Consider the following 18,970-nt stretch of genomic DNA (forward strand, 5'->3'; position numbering starts at 1 on the left):
TGAGGTTGAGATATTAATAAGAACATATTTTGATATATAAATGATTTCTTTACTTATATATTTACAGATTGTTGTGTGTAAAGATGCAGAAATGTCCAATTGATTGGAATGCTAATATTCCTATACAAACACTAGTTGGACATGTTACAGAAGTGGTATTTTGAAGTGTTGCAAAAGTAGCTGGTAGTAACTGATAAGACCATTGTGTATACATTCCCATTTGGCTGTGACGAGTTTAAAACAGCCATACAGAAGCCCATGGTGTGGAAAAAGGCATAACAAGTAGATGAAAATGAAACAAATAAGCAAAACCAGGTTTCTGATCAGTAGTGATATGTTCCTGGCCACAGGAGTTATTGAATGGATAGTCACAGAAGCTTGTACTATTATTTAAATACACCAAATAATAATCTCTCAGTTCTCCTCAGGAGGAGTGACTTTTGTCCTTGAATCCCCAAAAGCCCTTTTATAGTTTATATAAGGATAAGTTATACCTACCAACTCCAGACATTTCAGGAACACTGGCAGTGTACATGTCCTTTGTAAATTTTGGTTCATTGTCATTGATATCATGGATTTTAATGATAAATTCAGATTCCGGCTCCACTTGTCTTCCAGTCTTTCTGTCTACAGCCTTGGCACGTAGCACATACAGGGACTTTTCTTCTCGGTCTAATTTCTTTGCAGCATGAATATCTCCTGTATTTTCATCTATAACGAACAGACTGCCAGCCCCATCTCCTGTTAATATGTATTTTAAATTTCCATCTCCTTTATCTTGGTCAGTGTGTAGCTTCAGGGAGGTAGAAAAGAAGAATTCTATAAATATATGTATTGTTATTACAGACCAAATCATTCAGCATATATGAATAAGTCTGTACAAATCTTGACTGTAATTGGGGTCAGCAGTGGTTATCTTCTGTCTCACTGTTGGAAAAATTACAAATTTGAGACTCAGTCACACATAAAATATCTCTAAACAAATTCATAAGGACACAAGGGGATGTAGAAGATAATACAGTAACATTTATAATAACCCAATGATAATAAAAATGATGTGTCTTTCAACACTCTGTCCAGAAACCCAGAGAAGTCTCCTTATTGAAGATAAGAGACATCTAAAAATCTCAAGTCCTTTTTGTAAGATTAAATAAGTATTTATGTGTAGAATAGAACCAATTGCTTTTTACCAGTGATGAACAGATCAGCTTTAAGGATTAGAGCTTTCTGAAATTCCTAAAAGCACATGTAAAAGTTCTAAGTGAAGAACCTTACAGTTCTATTCCAATTTTTTCTTGAGGTTCATCTATCTCAGTTAATGATTTACTCCCTTCCCACGCCCTCTGGTCCCCTCTGTTTACAAGAAACAATTTTCAAGAACACTAGGGGGTAAACTTTCAGAGCATTGCATGGAGTTTAGCAGCTCTCTTCCTGTTAAAATTAAAGGGACGCCACATGGCTAAATGTTTTTATTTTTCTTGTTCTCATCCTCATAATACATGGAAATACATTTCCTTTTTAAGGACATCTGTGATGTGTAATCAGCACAGTTTTCATCATCAAGAAATCCCATCCTATTGGCATCTGACCAGGATTTGATAACTTGATGTGCCACGATATTATTTTGGTTAGACAAAGCCACATTAAAAGAAAGATTCCTTCTGTCCATTTTTAAACAGGCACTCATCAACCTAAAAAAACCACTATATGTTATAAGTAGGTGTTCTTCAAGTAGGTGTTCTTCAAGATCTAGTTCCAGAAAATTTCCTCAATACCATTTATTTTTCTGCTGATATGTTCATGCTCCCACTCTTGCTCTAACAGTTTCTGTCTCTGCATCTTGTGCTGTTACAGCTTCTTAATACTCTTACTGGCTGGGTTCTTGCCAAAATGAGGAATAAAATGCTAAAAGATGGAGTTACTGATATAAAGGGTCACTGTACTGAATTCTGCATTAAGTACCTATTTTTTTCCCCTCTTCCAAGGGCCCAAACCTGTTCATGTTACTCATACTATCCATGTGGCCTTGTTTACTGTAGGGCAACTGGATGAAATAGTTATGGTGTGAGGACAATGCTAATGCCACCTGTATCTGACCTATACTATACTTCAAACCATTGGTTGCACTACTGTAGTTAATGGCTACTAACATTCCTAAGGTTTACATGGGATAGAGTGAAATCTTCACCCAACTAAAATCAATGGAAGTTTTACCATTGACATCCAGGGGGCCAGGATTACACCCATAGTGCCTGATCCTGCAATTACATCAAGGGAAGTACGATTCGGTCTGTATAATGGAACATCTTACATGAGCAAATGAAGCAGGATATGAGCTATAGTATAAATGTAGCATTGGCTCAATGGTGAAACCTATATATATACACAACATACAGTATCTCAAAATACTGATGTGGTATTTGGATTTGTTCCTTTGTACACACACACGCACACACAAGGTCCAAATGCTGTTTTGGTATTTTGGTATCCACAGCATGTGGAGTATAAAGAAATGCCGTGCATAAAGATAATTAAAAAAAATTGGTTGTGATGAATTTCATTTCAAGAATGAAATGGATTTATCTGAATGCCTAGGTTAAAGTAAAGCAGGTTGGTGTTAAATAAATCAGAAACATTGATAACGAACAGGTCATCAAGTGCTATTTCCATGGGCACTGTCATCTTATTTTATCCGTAATGTTGACCGCAGCTACATATGTGGAACTTGCACACTCAGTTTTCATGCATTAATAAATTAACATACTTTATATATTTTGGATATAATTTCCTGTCATTGTCCCTTGTTTCTTCTTCTCTTTCTTGTATCTGTGCACTGTTCAAAGTATATAACGGCTGACTTAAATCCATGTAACTTGTTTAGTGATGTTTTTCCTGGTAGGTGTTTAATTGGGTTTGTTTGGAATTCCCAGGCTATAGAACATGTTAGTTCAGACCTAATAGGACTACTTATCTATCTATCTGGGGCCTGATCTTGCATCTGACTGTATACAATACATATGTTGGGCCTGATTCTAAAAGCGTTCTGTATGTGGAGCTCCCCAGGGGTGAAAGTAAGTTAAAGGACTTACTGGTACACCGGAGTCCTGAGCAGGGGCATGGCCTCAACTGGAAGAGACGGGACCTTTCAGGATTTAAAGGTCTTGGGGCTCCCGCTGTGGCTGGGAGCCCCAGGGCCTTTAAATCACCCCAGAGCTCCCAGCTGCAGAGGCAGCTGGGAGCCCCGTGTGTCAGGAGCAAATTAAAGGGCCCGGGGCTCCAGCTGCCACAGAGCTCTGGGTCCTTTAAATCACTGCAGGAGCCCAGGACGGCAGGGGTCAGGCGGGGATTTAAAGGGCCCAGTGCTCCTGCCACTGCGGGGAGCACCGGGCCCTTTAAATCCCCGCTTGAGCCCAGCTGCAGGAGCCCCGGGGCTCTGGCAGCAATTTAAAGGGCCAGAGGCTCCAGCTGCTGCGGGGAGTGCTAGGTCCTTTAAATCCCTGCTGGAACCTGCCTGATGGGTCTCCGGCAGCCTGGCTTGGGTGGCACTTTAAAGGGCCCAGGGCTCCAGCTGCTGCAGGGAGCCCCGGGCCCTTTAAATCACCGCCATAGCCCAGTGGCAGCAGGGCTCCAGTGGTGATTTAAAGGGCCCGGGGCTCCCTGCAGTTGCAGGAGCACTGAGCCCTTTAAATCCCCACCCAGGCCTGGCTGCAGAAGGCCCAGGGCTCTGACAGTGATTTAAAGGACCAGAGGCTCTGGCTGCTGGTCAGTGGGGCTCGGGCAGTGCTTTAAAGGACCCAGAGCTCCCCGCAGGGGCCAGAACTCCAGGCCCTTTAAATCTACATGCGAGCCCAGCTGCCAGAGCTCCAGCGGTGATTTAACAGGCCCAGGGCTCCCCGCAGTGGTTGTAGCCCTGGGACCTTTAAATCACCGCCGGAGAAGCCATTCTAGTCCAGCACGGCGTACCGGCTCCTGCCAGTATGTTGGACCAGACCAGCTTAATTTCACCTCTGGAGCTCCCACTGACTTTAAAAGGAGTTCTACCTGTGGAAGGCTTTCAAGTCAGGGATGAAATCCTGGCCCTATTAAAGTCAATGCAAGTTTTGCTGCTGAATTCAGTGGAGAAAGTATTTCACCCTAGGCTTTCATTAAGCTTATGTGCTTTGTGCTTTTCAAAATATTATTTTTCACTGTTATTTTTTTAGTTAAGGACAATTATTTTAATTACATCACTGATGAATCCTCAAGATCCTTAGGGCCAAATTCAACCCTGATATAAGTGAATGCAATCCCACTGAAGTCAATAAAGTCACTGAAGTCATTTCAATCTTCTGTGCTGCCTGGCTGCATCTGGCAATTATATAACCACGTCAATGCAAGCTTTAATTCTTGTTCAAAGATCTAAATAGTAAGATTTTTGACACAGTATATGCTCTTCATTTGAAGAGTCCTTTCAGTGTGGCTTAAGCATTTTTTATCTTTGTATGTTTTGCCAAATAACTCTGCTTTCAGTCACTTTTAAAATCATTCATATTAAAAAGTTTGTACTGTATCTTGCCTTGTAAATGTTTTAAGTTAAGCTAATAACAATAAAAACTCAAATTTACAAAATGCTTTTCATTACAGTCTTTTTCAAACAGGAAGTGATATACAATCTTGATACTGAAAGATTGCTTCACCCACCTCCTGCACTGAATATCTGCAGCTGTTAAATTAGTGGACAATGACACCGTATAACAGCATATGAACTAGAGAATGCCCACTTTCATCTTCATATCTTCTATGTTGTTTTCTGCCCTGAGAATCCACTCCTTTTGCCGGGGCACCATCCAACTCCGTCTAAAGTCAATGGAAAGTCAGAGTTGGATTTGGCCCACTGTTCTCCATGTGACTTTCCTCTCCTCATTCAGATCCCTTCTTGACATACATTTCTTTCATGACTCCTTTCTTTGATGATCCACCATTAGTAAATTAATTTTTAATTAAAAACAGAAAACAGAATAGCAGGGACAGTGCATAGAGCCCACCTGATGTTTTGACCATCAGTCTTTGTAGAAGGTATATTGCACTGCTTTGCCTGTATCTAATTGAGACTGTAAGGCCCCTGGAGAAGGGATTGTCTTCCTGTATGTTTGCATAAAGCTCAACACATTGTTCACACTCAATAAATGCCAATTTGCCAAATTGAAACTGATGGACACCTGCATGGATTCTGATCCACTAGTCCACCTATTTAGCTTCTTGGTAGACCTTGTGGTGTGGAGGTTGGGAGCTGGTGGTTCCTGTGCTTCCAGGGTCCTTATCTTCTTGGCTACCTGCCTGGCAGGATACTGAGAAGCTGAAAAGCCTGGGAGCTCCAGTTACTAGGATCCTGAGGAGCCTGGAAACCCAGAGAGCATGTGTCATTTTGGAAACATCAAAATGTTTCCGCCGTGGGAAGGTTTTGGTTTTCCTAAAATAAAATATTATGGACTTACAGGTCCACACAAAAAAAGTGTTTAGAGATTTGTACCAATTTGGAAAAACAAATTTTCCAAAAACATGACTTTTTTTGTGGACCTGGAAGTCTCTTCCCCAGGCAGCTGTACAAATAAAACATCCCTGTGAGACTGCATGGGGGTATTTAAATAGAGAGAATGTAATTACCCAATTGCAGATTTTATTTATTTAATATTCCTCTTCTTATAAAAAGTATCATGGAGTTTTTAATGGCCCGATGAGATCTGAATCTCTGCCTTACAACTTACATAAAATACAGCACATCCAGTAACACTGGACTCTGCAACAGTATCACCACATCAGGGAGCAACAAAGTATTTTTTAGGGGTTTCCAATTCCACTCTTGAACCTTCCTTAGTAGATAAAATCTAAAGAGGGTCACAGCAGAAGGTAATATGCAGGCAAAATATTAGTTTCTCAATCTTCATGTGCTCTGTATAGATCATTATTGTGAGAATGCTCACCTACTTATAGAGAAGGAAGAAATTTAGATAGTTTGTATATACTTTGTATAAAAATCCATGGGCTCTGGGATGATTACATTACACCTCAACTGAGAACATTTTTGAGGAATGCTCATCACTTCTTTACACTTTTCTTATGGAGCATAGGAACTTGATGCTAAAATTTAGAAACTCAGTGAAATATTTCTAGTAAACAGTAAGATAGTTTTATACAAAGCCCCAAAAGCAAAATAGTTTTACCTGGTTGTACATATTATTTTTTTATGTTTCTTATAGCGCTAATTATGAGCTGTTACGTTATTTTTATAGTAGTTCCATAGTTTTCCAACAACATATTTTTCCATTGGAAAATGCCATTTTCTTGAAAAATATATCTTTTGTGGGAATGTGTTAACTTCAACAATTTTGTTTCGAAAAAAATAATTTGAATAAGATGAAAATGTTCTATTTCAACCTTATCAGAATGGAATGTTTTGAATTTTCATTCAAATAAGATTTTTTTAAAATCTTTTATTTAAATGTTGCATTTCAATGCAATCAAAATGTTTCATTCTAATTTTGAATATTATAAAATATTGTTGAATAATCAATACTTTTTATTTTATATTATACTATCTGAAACCTGAATGAAACATTTTGATTTTACAGAAATATAATGTTTTGACCTGAAACAAACAGACACACAATTTGAACAATATATTTTGCAGGATTTTTTGTTTGTTTATTTGTTTGTGCTTATTTTTGTTTTCATTATAATTGCAAATGAAAACAAATTTGGAAATGTCAGAATTTCCGACAGAATAGAAATTCCAGATTTCAACCAGCTCTTTTTATTTTATTATTCAGCTCTTGGAAATATCACAGGAAGTATTTACAACAAACTAAACTTTTCAATAGTCAAATACATTATTTAAGGAAAGATTAAATGAAATTAACTATTCCTTTGCACAAAGCCCATCTTAAAACAACAGCTGGAACATTGCAATATTTTTTTTCCTTTTTAAGCCTAGTACAATGTTCATGAAAGTTTTGGCCATCCTGGAGGGTAAAGTCCTCTATCTGTTCTTTTATCACTTATAGAATTAACAGTGACTTTTAAAGTTTGCTCGTGCTGCCTCTTCAATGTACTTTAACCTCTCCATAACAGTTAAGTATCCTTGACCTCTCATCTGAAACTGGTCACAAAGGTGTCAATCAGTTTCAATAGTGATTTTGGTTTTAGAGACCACCTGCCCACTAGGAATTGTGTGGAGACAATCTGCTCATTTCATGTTGACTACCAGGCAGTATTTGATGTCCAGACATTACTGATTGTGAGCTATGTTTGAACTGGCAACCAGTGATAAAAGGTTCCATATCCCGTTGTCATTGCTCTGTCAATAACACTATTGGAAGTATAATATGCAACACTATCACAACATAGTGCATTCTTGTTTTCTAGCAAATGTACAAATCTTTCTACTTGTATTAAAAACTGCAGGAAAATTAATTTGCCTATGATATAATACATAGGAAACTTGTATGATAGTTTTAGACATTGCCATTGTGTTGTTTTTATTTAGCAGTTTTCTGGTCTCCTCACTGAAATAAAATACTTACTTTGTAAAATGGAGCAGTGGCACCATTATCATCTAAATGCATTATTTTTGTTAGAGTTGTTGCATATAGTATTGCACATCTTTATAGCCAAATGAATCTAGTTATAAATACAATTACACCAATGTCCTATAATTTAATTTTCACTAATCTACTATCACACTATTGCTTCTCTTCTAGAAAAGTATTTAGATATTTAAAATTTGAAATACTTCTACAGCATTTCAAGATTCAGTTACACCAAAGGAAGCCCACAGTGGGTCACATACAAATATGATTTGAAATATATATGTGTTACAGACACAATATATTGTCAAGCTATTATTAAGATATGCATTTATTACTAAAACCAAGTAATAATAATAAGAAGAAAATAATTAGCCCAATCCTGCTCCCATTTATGTCAACAAGAATAGTGTTGAGCTCAAGGCAAATGTCATCCCAGATATACATGTGTATAATTCAGAATCTTTTGCAAATTTGGGGGTGTGAGAGATGTTCATAAAAAACAAACAAAAAAGAGCCCCTAATACATACAAACTATATATATATTATATATTATATTTAAAGTAACTAACATTTCATAAAATATTCAGCTCTGCCATTTATCAGCAGTAGAAATTCCTCCCTGTAGGAATATATAGCTTTATTTACTTCTACATGCTCCTTTTTCACTTGTCAGTGTTTTTAGTAATTGAAAAAAACATATTGACTAATAATTTAATTGCCAGGTGTCAAACTTTTAATGTCATAAACTGTAGATTTTAGAATCTCTGTGACTAACTTTAACTTTCAGTTCTGCAAGGAGCTTCGAAATACTTAAAAAGAAAACAGATAAGTCAAATTGCAGGGTAGATAACATTCACTCCTGATACCAAATGTCTTTACCAATTTGTGTAATATGCAACACACTGTCTGAAATATGTCTGAATTTGAAATATATCCAAATGAAGACATAGCTCAGACAATGCACTTTAAGGATACTGTTCTGTTTCTATTAATATTATTCTTACTCTTATACAAATATTTTTCTGCAGGTCTGCTACATGGCTACTTGGAAGCATCCTCAATGTGATTTCTCTTGCTGATTGTTAGACACAAAAACATTTGTGGTGGTGGGAATTAGATGAGAGAATAATTGAGCATGCTTTGAAAATATGGAAATGGAAATCCCCCCTGAAAATACACCCCATTCCCACTTAAATGGGATAAGCATACACTTCAAATTATATTTTCTATTCTATCTGTTTCTGCAACATGGGAAATTCATGTGCCATTCTAATATATATAAAAAAGGTGTTGCTTCCAGAAAAAAATCCATATATGTAGCTGACCCTAGTCAGTATCATCTTACTAGGGATATTACTATTTCTAATATAAAATTGAGCAGAAAGATCTCAGCAGTTGGCCTCATATTAATGCCACATTCCCTCTTTAACAACTGCTAATTGCGTTAGTTATATGGCCTTTAAGAGTCTAGACACCAGCAATATCTGTGGTTATGTATGCAATATTAGTATGCAAGAATTAAAAAAATACTTTCCTTACAATGGGTGGATAAAAAAGGGTGTTGACAGTGTTGAAGGAGGAGAAGTAATCCTAATGTGCTGTAGGCATGATATGACAGAAGAAGAAGTCAGGGTGTAGAAAGTAAAAGACAGCAATATGGCTACAGAAGGTTGCTGTTGAAGAGGAAACAATTAGAGGAGAGCAAGGAGGTATTCTGCCTGTTTTCCCCTGACTGAAATTTCACCCTTCATATTTCAGATGTATCTAAACTGTACAGTAAGGACCTGATTATCAGCTCATTTATGTCTGTGTAACTGAGGAGTAACTCATGGAGTTATGCTGGCATAAAATCAATGCAAGTGACAGGAGAACCATGATCTAGGCTTCTACTAGACACAGACAAATTATATGGCTAGATTTACAAATACTTACCTGAATCCAAAATTGCCACACTTCATCTGAATCTGAACATGTCATCTGCAATATATTTCTGTTCAACTCCTGTCATAGCTGAAAAGGGAAAGAAGGACCCAACCCATCCAAAGGAGCCACTTGTGGCTAAAGACATTGTCATGGACAAATAGAGAGAGAGAGAGAACCTTGATTTAGTCATGGGAGTTTAGAAGAGAGACCTGCTCTTCTGTGAAATGAGGTGAGAAGCAGAAATCTTGGTGCTGCTAAAGGAAAGAGAGAAGTGGGAGGAGGGTGCACAAAGAGAGCAGTAGATATATCCTGCACGGTGGCAGATTTGTAGTAAAGTATACAACTAGTTCTGAAAGCTTTGCACTCTGCCTGCATGCAGTAATGATTTTAAAATACACTATTCTTGCATTGTCTTAATCCCAGGCCCTAATTTTGGATCCTCTGGGCCCCACCTCATTTGCTTGCACCCATGCAGCTCTCCCCCACTGCCCGACCTCCCAGGCTGTCCCACTCCATTCACACTCTGCCCCATTTGCTATTAAATGCTTGTTAGAAGGTGTTATGGTGACCTTCACCCTCTCCATGCTCCCAGGCTCTGTGGGATTTGCTGAACCCATATGGTTCTCTCATGAACCTGTTGATTTATTTAGCAATGTTCACTGTAGAGCAGTGATGGGTGCAACTGACAGAAGACTGTACTGCCTTAGGGGGAAAGGAGGAGCCTATGAGCCCCTCTGCTCAACTTTATGGTTGGGGAAGAGTATGATCCCTTTCATCTCCCTATGATACAGTAGGAGGAAACTGCCAAAGAGGGATCAAGAGATTGAAAACCGTCATGATTCTCTTTCCAAAGATGATGAGTGGTGAGTCAGTGTGGGGAACTTTGTTGGCAGGGAGGGAAGATACTTAGGCTTAGGTTGAACTGGAGAGAGTACTGGATTAGATACAAAACTGAGTGGATGTGAAGGTGCTTTTAGGGATCCAGGGTGATATAAAAATAAGCTAGAAATAAAGCCAGTTTACTACATATCCAAAAATGCATTTTTGTTAATATGGGCGGATGGTTTATCACCTTTTCCTCTCTTTATATTGTTAGTACTGTGGACTGGTTTTCTGTGTGATCCTACACTTCCTGGATGCTCCTTTTTGTGTTTCAGCAATGGTTAGGGCTCGTCTACCTTTACCACCTGCTTCTCAATGTATAACAGTAATGCTTGAGGCTTCCCTATGAAAAAAAATTCAATAGCTTGTAATAGAAAGCTACAACTTTTCCATGGTTTTTATTTATTATACAAAATTATTGAGGGAACTATAACCCTTCTGTAGTGCTCTACAGGAGTATTACGAGATCCTTTCAGGAGGGCATCACTCCCTATTGAATTCCTTAGTTTTGTAGAGTAATTGCAATGGAGCCTTATTACTTTCACCTCTGTTACGTTCCACTGTAAAATCTGGTTTGCGGTATGATTTTCCCAATGCGGAGGGTAAGATTTTGTGTGTTCTGACATATAGTTTAACATACGGGCCGGCTTGGATGGTCTTTTTATGAATTCTGGCAGTTCTCGGTTTGTTTCATTGTGTGCTCTGATAAGATCATTTGTGAAAAGGAGCTTGGGGTTTGCATGCAGTTTATTTTATTCTCTTCTTGGTCATGGAAGCAAAGCAATAGATAATTGAAGCATAAAAGGAGATTATTATTTTGGGTTGAATCTATCACGTCAGTAGGGGAAACTTGGAAACTGAAAAATAGACTGTGAAAAATGAAGCTAAAGCCCAAACCAACGATGGATTTAGTTTTGTCTTTTCATACAAAGTATGCCAGTAATTTAGGTATTGCTGAACCCTCAACTCAGTCATCTCAGCACATCTCTGCTCATTTATACTTCATGTACAATTTATGTATTTGAAAGAGGCCAGGCAATTCAGATGAAAAACTATTTCTTTCCCCCCCAAAACTCATTGTATTCAGCCTACTAGCTCCCGGTACATTTAAAGTTCAGTCCATAAATCAAATTTTTAGCATACAAACTTTTCTGCATTGCTGTGGAGGATGTTTTAGGCTTGGTCTACACTGAACAATTATATTGGCATAGCTATGTCAGTCAGGAGTGTGAAAAACACGCTCCTGACCAGTGTAATGTCATGAAGTCAGTAGGCTCCAGGTCTGGTTGCCTAGCAACACAATGAACTCAGGTGGTCCCAATAAATCCCTGCTATGAGGCTATGCTCCTTGATTTGACAGAAGGGCCAAAATAAAATCACCATTTAAGCATTGTAGCAACAGTGGCTACTTAATTCATCCTATGACCATAGCTGTGTCAGACCTGCCTCCTGACCAGCTCTTGCTCCAACCCTTGTCTGCTGTGCTCTAGCCATCATTCCTACCTTCCTCAGAACTTCTGACTCCTACCACTGGCTTCTCTCCTGACCGTGCCTCTGGTTCTGCCCTCTTATTTTGCTCTGCTGCTAGGCCAATCTCTTGTTCTAATCACTAGGTCACACCACCTACATCTCTGTGTGTGACGTGTAACTATGTCAACATAACTCACAGTGTAGATGCAGCTATGTTAACATAAGAGGGTTTCCTTTCACATAGCTAATTTCATTCAAGGATGTGGTGTTCCTACACACAGAGAGAGAGAGAGAAAAAAAAACCTTCTGCATCGCATGGCTAAGCGGGTATAGATATGCATATCTAGCTATGCCAGTATAGTCTCCATTGTGTAGGCATACCCTTAGTCTACCTTTATAATGCTGCTTTCCTTGTGGTTTAGGGCAAAAGAGTTATGATAAGTATATAGTTCCAGATTTAAAACTTTGTTTAGTACAGTTAAGATTTAGAAATTCACTTAATATGAAATTATATTAGATCATCTGAAAGCCAAGACATTTAGTGTTGTGGATGTAGGGGGGAAAAGACAGCTAAGCAGACTGCATTTGGTGTTCACCAGTCCAGGATATCCCTAAAGCCATGGACTCTATAGCATCTTCATATTCAAACCACACAGGGATTGTTTGCAATCAAGTGGTGTGGTCAATGAGTTTAGTGTGAATGCTTCTTAGCACAGATTTTCAAACAAGTTCATATATTTTTGCATTGGTAGGGAGACTAGGTGGTCCCCAAGGATCACAACTCTCAGTCTTGTGACATAACCACTACCCAATACTCCTCTCTGGTTGTTCACATTCTTATTTTCAGGGTAAATCTGCACATGAACGTGACAGAGAAGGTGGTGATAGAAAAGGAGAGAGACATGGTCCACAAATCATGAGAAACTAATTCAATTGCCATCACAAATACAGATAACATACAGTTGAAATAATAGTTTGTGATCCCACAGCCAATCCAGAGACCTCACAGAAAATAGCTTGAGATCTAGTGACAGGTAGGAAATAAGCCAATGTTCCCACTGTAAGATTTTATAACTGCCCTTGAAATTTAAAGCAGACAATGATACTGCAGCAGCAGCCAATATTCTACTACATTAACATTTTAACTAATTTAAAAGTCTAAAGGCAGCTTAATAACTGCAGTATGTCTTCAGTCTGGATTACAGCAGCAATATCTGGTTTGGTTTAATTTCCTATTCCTATGTGTTTAAGCAAAAGTTTTATGTCTGTACTAAATGGCAATATATTTACCTGATCTGAATTTGTGACATCAGCACTAACTTCTTAATTAAACATCTCTAGTCTGTGTGTGATGGTAACCTAAGTGACTGTATATTAAAAAAAGGAAATGACATTTACTTTTCTTATCTTCTGTTTTCCAGCATATGGTTCTTACAAATTCTCTAGAGTACTGTACTGTACTGTGAAATGTGCTGGCAATTCCTGCTTGAAGGTGCCAGTGGTGCTGCTAGGGGAGGGGTAAATTTCCATTCTGTTAGGACTGGCTGAAGGGCCTACTCAGTAACTTCTGAGTTCTTCTGTTGTCTACAACATTTGGTGAACTCACTTGCTGAGGCCACTTTCTCCTTTCTACACTCTGGGGATGGGATTCTGGAGATCAGGATTTTCCTTGGCCTCCAGCTTCCCCATTCAGCTGGCCCTCTCCTGTCACCTGCACTCCAGGTTGCAGGGCCTCTGGGCCAACCCTGGCGATGTGGCAGGCTCGTTGCTTTTCTCTACACTCTGAGAATTAGATCCTAAAGCACAGGGTTTTCTCCTCTTTAATCTATTCCATGGATATATCCCTGGGCTGTGGTCCCTGAACCTACTGTACTAACCCGTCACAGTGTTTTGTGAGACAGGATAGATTTTGATTTGCTTGTCCCAATTCTTTGAATCCAGGCTTATCAGACATCAGAATTATCCCCAGGTATCTTCACAGTTCTGAAATAATCACATCATGACACAGCATCAAACAGTCACTTTAATCAATGATTGAAACAGGTAACTAAGGGATGTGGTAAATTCATCATCACATGGACATTTTAAATTAAGAGTATTTAAAATGTCTTTCTAAAAGATCCCTTCAATGCAGGAATTACTGGGTGCAATTCTACAGCCTGTGTTATTCTGGGGGCAAGACTAAAAGTCCACAGTGGCATTCAAATATATGAATCATAAGGGTTCTATGAAGGACTTCATTCCTGAGGGCAAACTGTACAAGTGTATGTGGGTGGGGGCAGGGGGGTGGAGGGGTAACTTTATGTCTTCAGATCAAGACTAGGTGTCTTTCTGGAAGATATGTTTAGTCAAACACAAGTTATTGAGCTCAATACATGCGTAACTGGGTGAAATTCTATAGCCTGAGATATACAGCAGGTTAGACTAGATGATCCCTTCTGATTTTACAATCTGAGACTATGAATATTAATCTATGTCTTCTGAACCAAATGTATAATATTTACATTTAGCCCAGAAGATTCTAATTCAGATTATTTCCAAACCATCCACCCACTCCTACTTTGCTATGAATGACCAGAAGATCCACAGATGCTCTAAATTAAATATTCATTGAAGCACTGATTTGAATTTGCATCTCTCAAATGCACAGGGCTAGCGAATCATTCTCACTCTCTGATCCAATGATTATTCAACCATTTTGTATAGCGTGGAAGATTGAGAGAAGCTCTCACCAGACTACATACATTAGTGTCATATAGTCCGGTGTTAGGACACTTTCAGGTGGGAGATTCAAGTTCAAATCACTTCTTCACAGCAGGCAGAGGTGAGAATTAAACATAGGTCTCCCAAATCTTGGGTGAGTGCTCTAACCACTTGTCTAAAAGTTATAAGGAGGCCACTCCCTCTTCCCCCCATTATGTGAACAGTGCCAAAATCCCCTTGGAATCTAGCTGAGGAAAAAATGGTTGAAACTATTTGGTGAATTTGCATCTATTTCACAAATAGTTTCAGGTCAACCAAACTGCAGTTTTTGGCAAATAAACTAGTCATCTAGAAAATGTCACAGAGCTCTAGCAGTTAGCCAATCATGAAATATTTTTAATGTATTTTTCTTCCAGCGTGGCTCTATCCTGAAAACCGGCCCCAAAGGTGATGCGATTGGGATCTATATTTATTGTTTCTCAATGATTTCCATATCAAACATGCTCAATTGATAACCAAGGAGATTCTTTTTTCCTGAACTGCTAGCTCTGCAAACTGGAAATAAGTTTTTAATATAGTTTAATCCAATTTTCCCTGCAGAGCCAAAACACCCAAGAGAGTGAACTGGATTCTGTTTTTTCTTGAGCATCATCAGCAGACTTGTTTACTGTGTTTCAATGAGTTTCACTTTTCAAATCTATTATTGGCACTGAAGGCCTAACCAAACTGAGTTCTTTCCTCCCCGTTCTTCATAACCAGTACTAAAGGTTCTGCAGGTCATATCTGGCCTTCAGTGTCACTCATGTAAGCTGACTGCCAATAATAGCTTTGCACAGGTATAACTGATTGAAACACAGTAAACAGCTCCATCTAAGATGCATAAGGAGGAATAGAATCTAGATTAAACTGCTTTAACAGCAGCAGACCCGATAGTTAAGAATATGCCATTTTTATATAGTCCTAGTTAACAGAACATCATATATTGTACAAGAGTTTCTGAGTGAAAAATTCTGAGTTGTTTGCTTTAAAAAACAAATCAAAACAAAGTTCCACTATAACATTTGGGACAGTTCACCAGTGCTAGTGGAAAAGAGAGAGAGAGAGAGCACTTGATGTGTGATTTTTTTTTTATTGAACCCTCAAAACCTCGTTATCTCTAGCCTGCTTCTTGCTTGCATATATATACCTGCCCCTGGAAATTCGCCCATGAAAGTCCATGCTCCAATATGTTTGTTAGTCTATAAGGTGCCACAGGACTTTTTGCTGCTTTTACAAAACATTTTGAAGTATTGTTCACTAAAGATTTTTTAAATAGTGCTTTGCAAATAAAAGATTCACCTACTTTTTCCCTCAGTGCTCTCAGCACACTGATGAGGGAATCAGACACTGCAGCCACACCATCTCAGATTCACTCTCTTGCTTTATTCTCCTCCTAGAACCCCTCTCTAGCTGGACTACCGTTAGAAGCTTGGACAAGACAGCCCACTAAATCTAAAGCCATGAACATGTCATGGAGACTGGTGTGTTGAATTTGCAGTCTTTCAAACATTTACAATGTTCTTAGGGATTTTCCAGCTGAAGCGAGTCTCAGATTCTTTCAACCAGAACTGTGTGCTAATTATGACTTTTGCCTGGGATTCAGTTTCTTTAACAGGTTCTGTTAGATGACTTTGCCTTTCACAGAGCAGTGTTAATATATGGAACAACTTAAGAATTCTTTGACAGATTGGTATTTAGGGATATATAGTCTCGGAATATCTCATAAAGACATAATACTCAGGAGAACATCAGGCATATCTTGCTGCCTCTATTAGCAGGGGTACAATGTGGGGAAGGTAGGGGACCCCACTTGGCCCCTGAGTGCAGGGCCGGCTCCAGGCACCAGCTTAGCAAGGAAGTACTTGGGGTGGCCACTCCGGAGCGGGGCGGCACGTTCAGATATTCGGCGGCAATTCGGCGGAGGGTCCCTCACTCCTACTCGGAGCGAAGGACCTCCCGCTGAATTGCCGCAGATCACGATCGCAGCTTTTTTTTTTTTTAGCTGCTTGGGGTGGCAAAACCCCTGCAGCCAGCCCTGCTTGAGTGGAGCTATAAATTTGGCCTAGCTGCCTCGCCGTCATGGGTGTTGTGAGCCCATGCACTTGCTTGCCTCCCCTCTACTCCCCACACCTTTGCATTCCTTCTGATGCCCATGAGAACCGGGCAGCCCCAGACTCCAGGGAGAAGCAAAGCCTGGGGCACCAGAAAACTCCAGTCCCCGGAAGGGTTGGAGGATTGGATCCAAGCTTATGATGTTTCCTAGGGAAGTGAAGATGCAGGAGGAGGAGGAGGTCTGGGGCTCCCAGAACTGCCTGGCCCCTGGCAGGGATGGTGCTTTTCAGCCTGACCACCTCTCTGGGTAAGAGCCTGGGATTGAGGGTGGATGTAGTGGGGGTAGAGGGAGGACAGCTCAGAGCTGAATGAAGGGCAATACTGGGGGAAGAACACTTTAATTTTCAGTGATTTATTGATTTTGCCCCATGTTGAGAAACCTAGAGCCTGATTTCTTGAGTACTTAGCATCTTGTAGGTACACACATCATTACTATTCCATTGAGGCGGATGAGTAAGTAGTAGTATCCTCAGTTTACTGGTGAGAAAACTGAGACAGAGAGATAGTGACTTGTCTGATGTCAGACATTGAATCAGTGATAGAGCTAGAATTAGAACTCTGGACATCTTGACTCCAAGACAGCGCACATTTCTCCAGACTACACTGACTTACTGCTAGAAGGGCTGAGTATCCATTCACAGCTCTCATTCCCTTCAGCTGTCATTGCAAGTTTCTAAAATTTAGGGCTCAGGGATCTCAAGTTGGGCACCTTGAAAATGAGGAACATGCAATTTGTGTTGAAAACTTTGGTGACTTGTTCAGCATCACAGAGGAACTGTGTGATACAGGTAGGAATAGAAATGCATTATCTTCGGTGGCATTCACCTGCCTTAACCACAAGATCATCCCTGCTGTTGCTGCAGTTTCTTTCTTTATAGCTACCTCAATTTCTAGCATGAATAAGGAATTGATCCTAAAGATAACAGCTTCATTCACTGCATAAACTTGATTCATTTCCTAAGCACTGAATGAGGGAAGGATCCTGTGGAAAAAGTCGTTTGTGATCATGTATCATGAGGCATATGCAGAAAGAGACCAACATAAGATTTCACAGACAACCTTAAATCCTTCATTTCCTAACTTTTGAGTGCTTAGTTTTACAATTTGAATAATTTTATTTTAACATAATTTTTGTTTGTAATTTCTTAGGGTTATTTTTCTGAAAAAGAAAAAAAGTCAAAACCAACTTGGATTATGTGCAACACTAATATACCCCTCCTTCCAATCAATATGCATCAGGAACCCTAAAGGGTTTGAACCCTAAATCTGAACACTGCAGCATAAGCCTCTGCTTGAACTAAAGGACTAACTTTGTGTAACTCAGCTCAAACGGAGGATTTACGGGAGTCCAGCAAAAGGCACCTCTTTGACCCCAGGACTACCCTGATGCCAAATTTCAAAGTCATCCTTAAAATTATGGATCTGTAAGAGCTTTTCCAAATAAGGTTTTTTCTTTTTTTTTTCTTTTTTTTTTAATGGAAATTGTTAGACAATGTAAATCTATAAGTTGATGCCATCCCCCCTACAGTTGAAATTCATGCATGTAAACAGAGAACACATAAAGAAAGTTGATGCACAGTTAAGGCTGAAACTCAGTTTCCATTATAATCCTGACATTAATCTCCTCTCTCAAATCACACACACACACAAAAAGGAATCTTTGCTTCCATATTAGTATATGAGCTCTAATTTTGAGGTTGAGTTTTTCCATGAGATCTGAAGTAAATTAATCAAGGGAGGGGCTCATAACTCATGGAATGTTAAAAATATAGCTCATTTTGCCACTATGTAGTATGAAAACAGAAAGGAGAGACTTCAGCATTTTCTTCAATTTGGACTGGTGTAACTGAGAATATAATTTTGTTCACACTAAATCTGTTTGCCATTGCAATACATATAAATAGGCTTGGGAGGATTAGATTTGTTGTGGTAAATGTTGGTAAATGTTAATTTCACTGTAAATCCTCCCCCACTAAAAAAAGACATTTTTTTTCCATTGGTGATAATCGAAAATTACCAGATAGGCAAAGTAAGAAAAATGCTGCTTGAGAATTTATTATATTTGGATTTAAGGATGTTTACTTTGTATATATTTATATGTGTGTGGTTGATAGTTTGTGTTGTAATGACTATAAAGCTTTGTCTACTGTCATTAAATAATTATTGTCTCACTTCCCCTGTTGTCTGATTCACTCCATAATTTCCCCTACTGTGGAAATTTACATCAATAAAAATAAAAAATAAAAAGCTTAAAATCCACAATGTTGCATAACTGT

General features: G+C 38.9%; 1 protein-coding gene across 1 annotated transcript in view; it reads right to left on the reverse strand.

Moving 5' to 3' along the window:
• The window catches only part of CDH9 (cadherin 9), a 72,383-nt gene that overhangs the window by 42,416 nt on the left and 10,997 nt on the right, over positions 1-18,970 (reverse strand). Inside the window, exon 2 of the mRNA XM_039526253.1 lies at positions 499-793. Coding sequence (XP_039382187.1) covers positions 499-793 — 295 coding nt within the window. The remainder of the gene's footprint in view (positions 1-498; positions 794-18,970) is intronic.

Source organism: Mauremys reevesii, linkage group 2, assembly GCF_016161935.1.
Source record: "Mauremys reevesii isolate NIE-2019 linkage group 2, ASM1616193v1, whole genome shotgun sequence".
NCBI lineage: Eukaryota > Metazoa > Chordata > Testudines > Geoemydidae > Mauremys > Mauremys reevesii.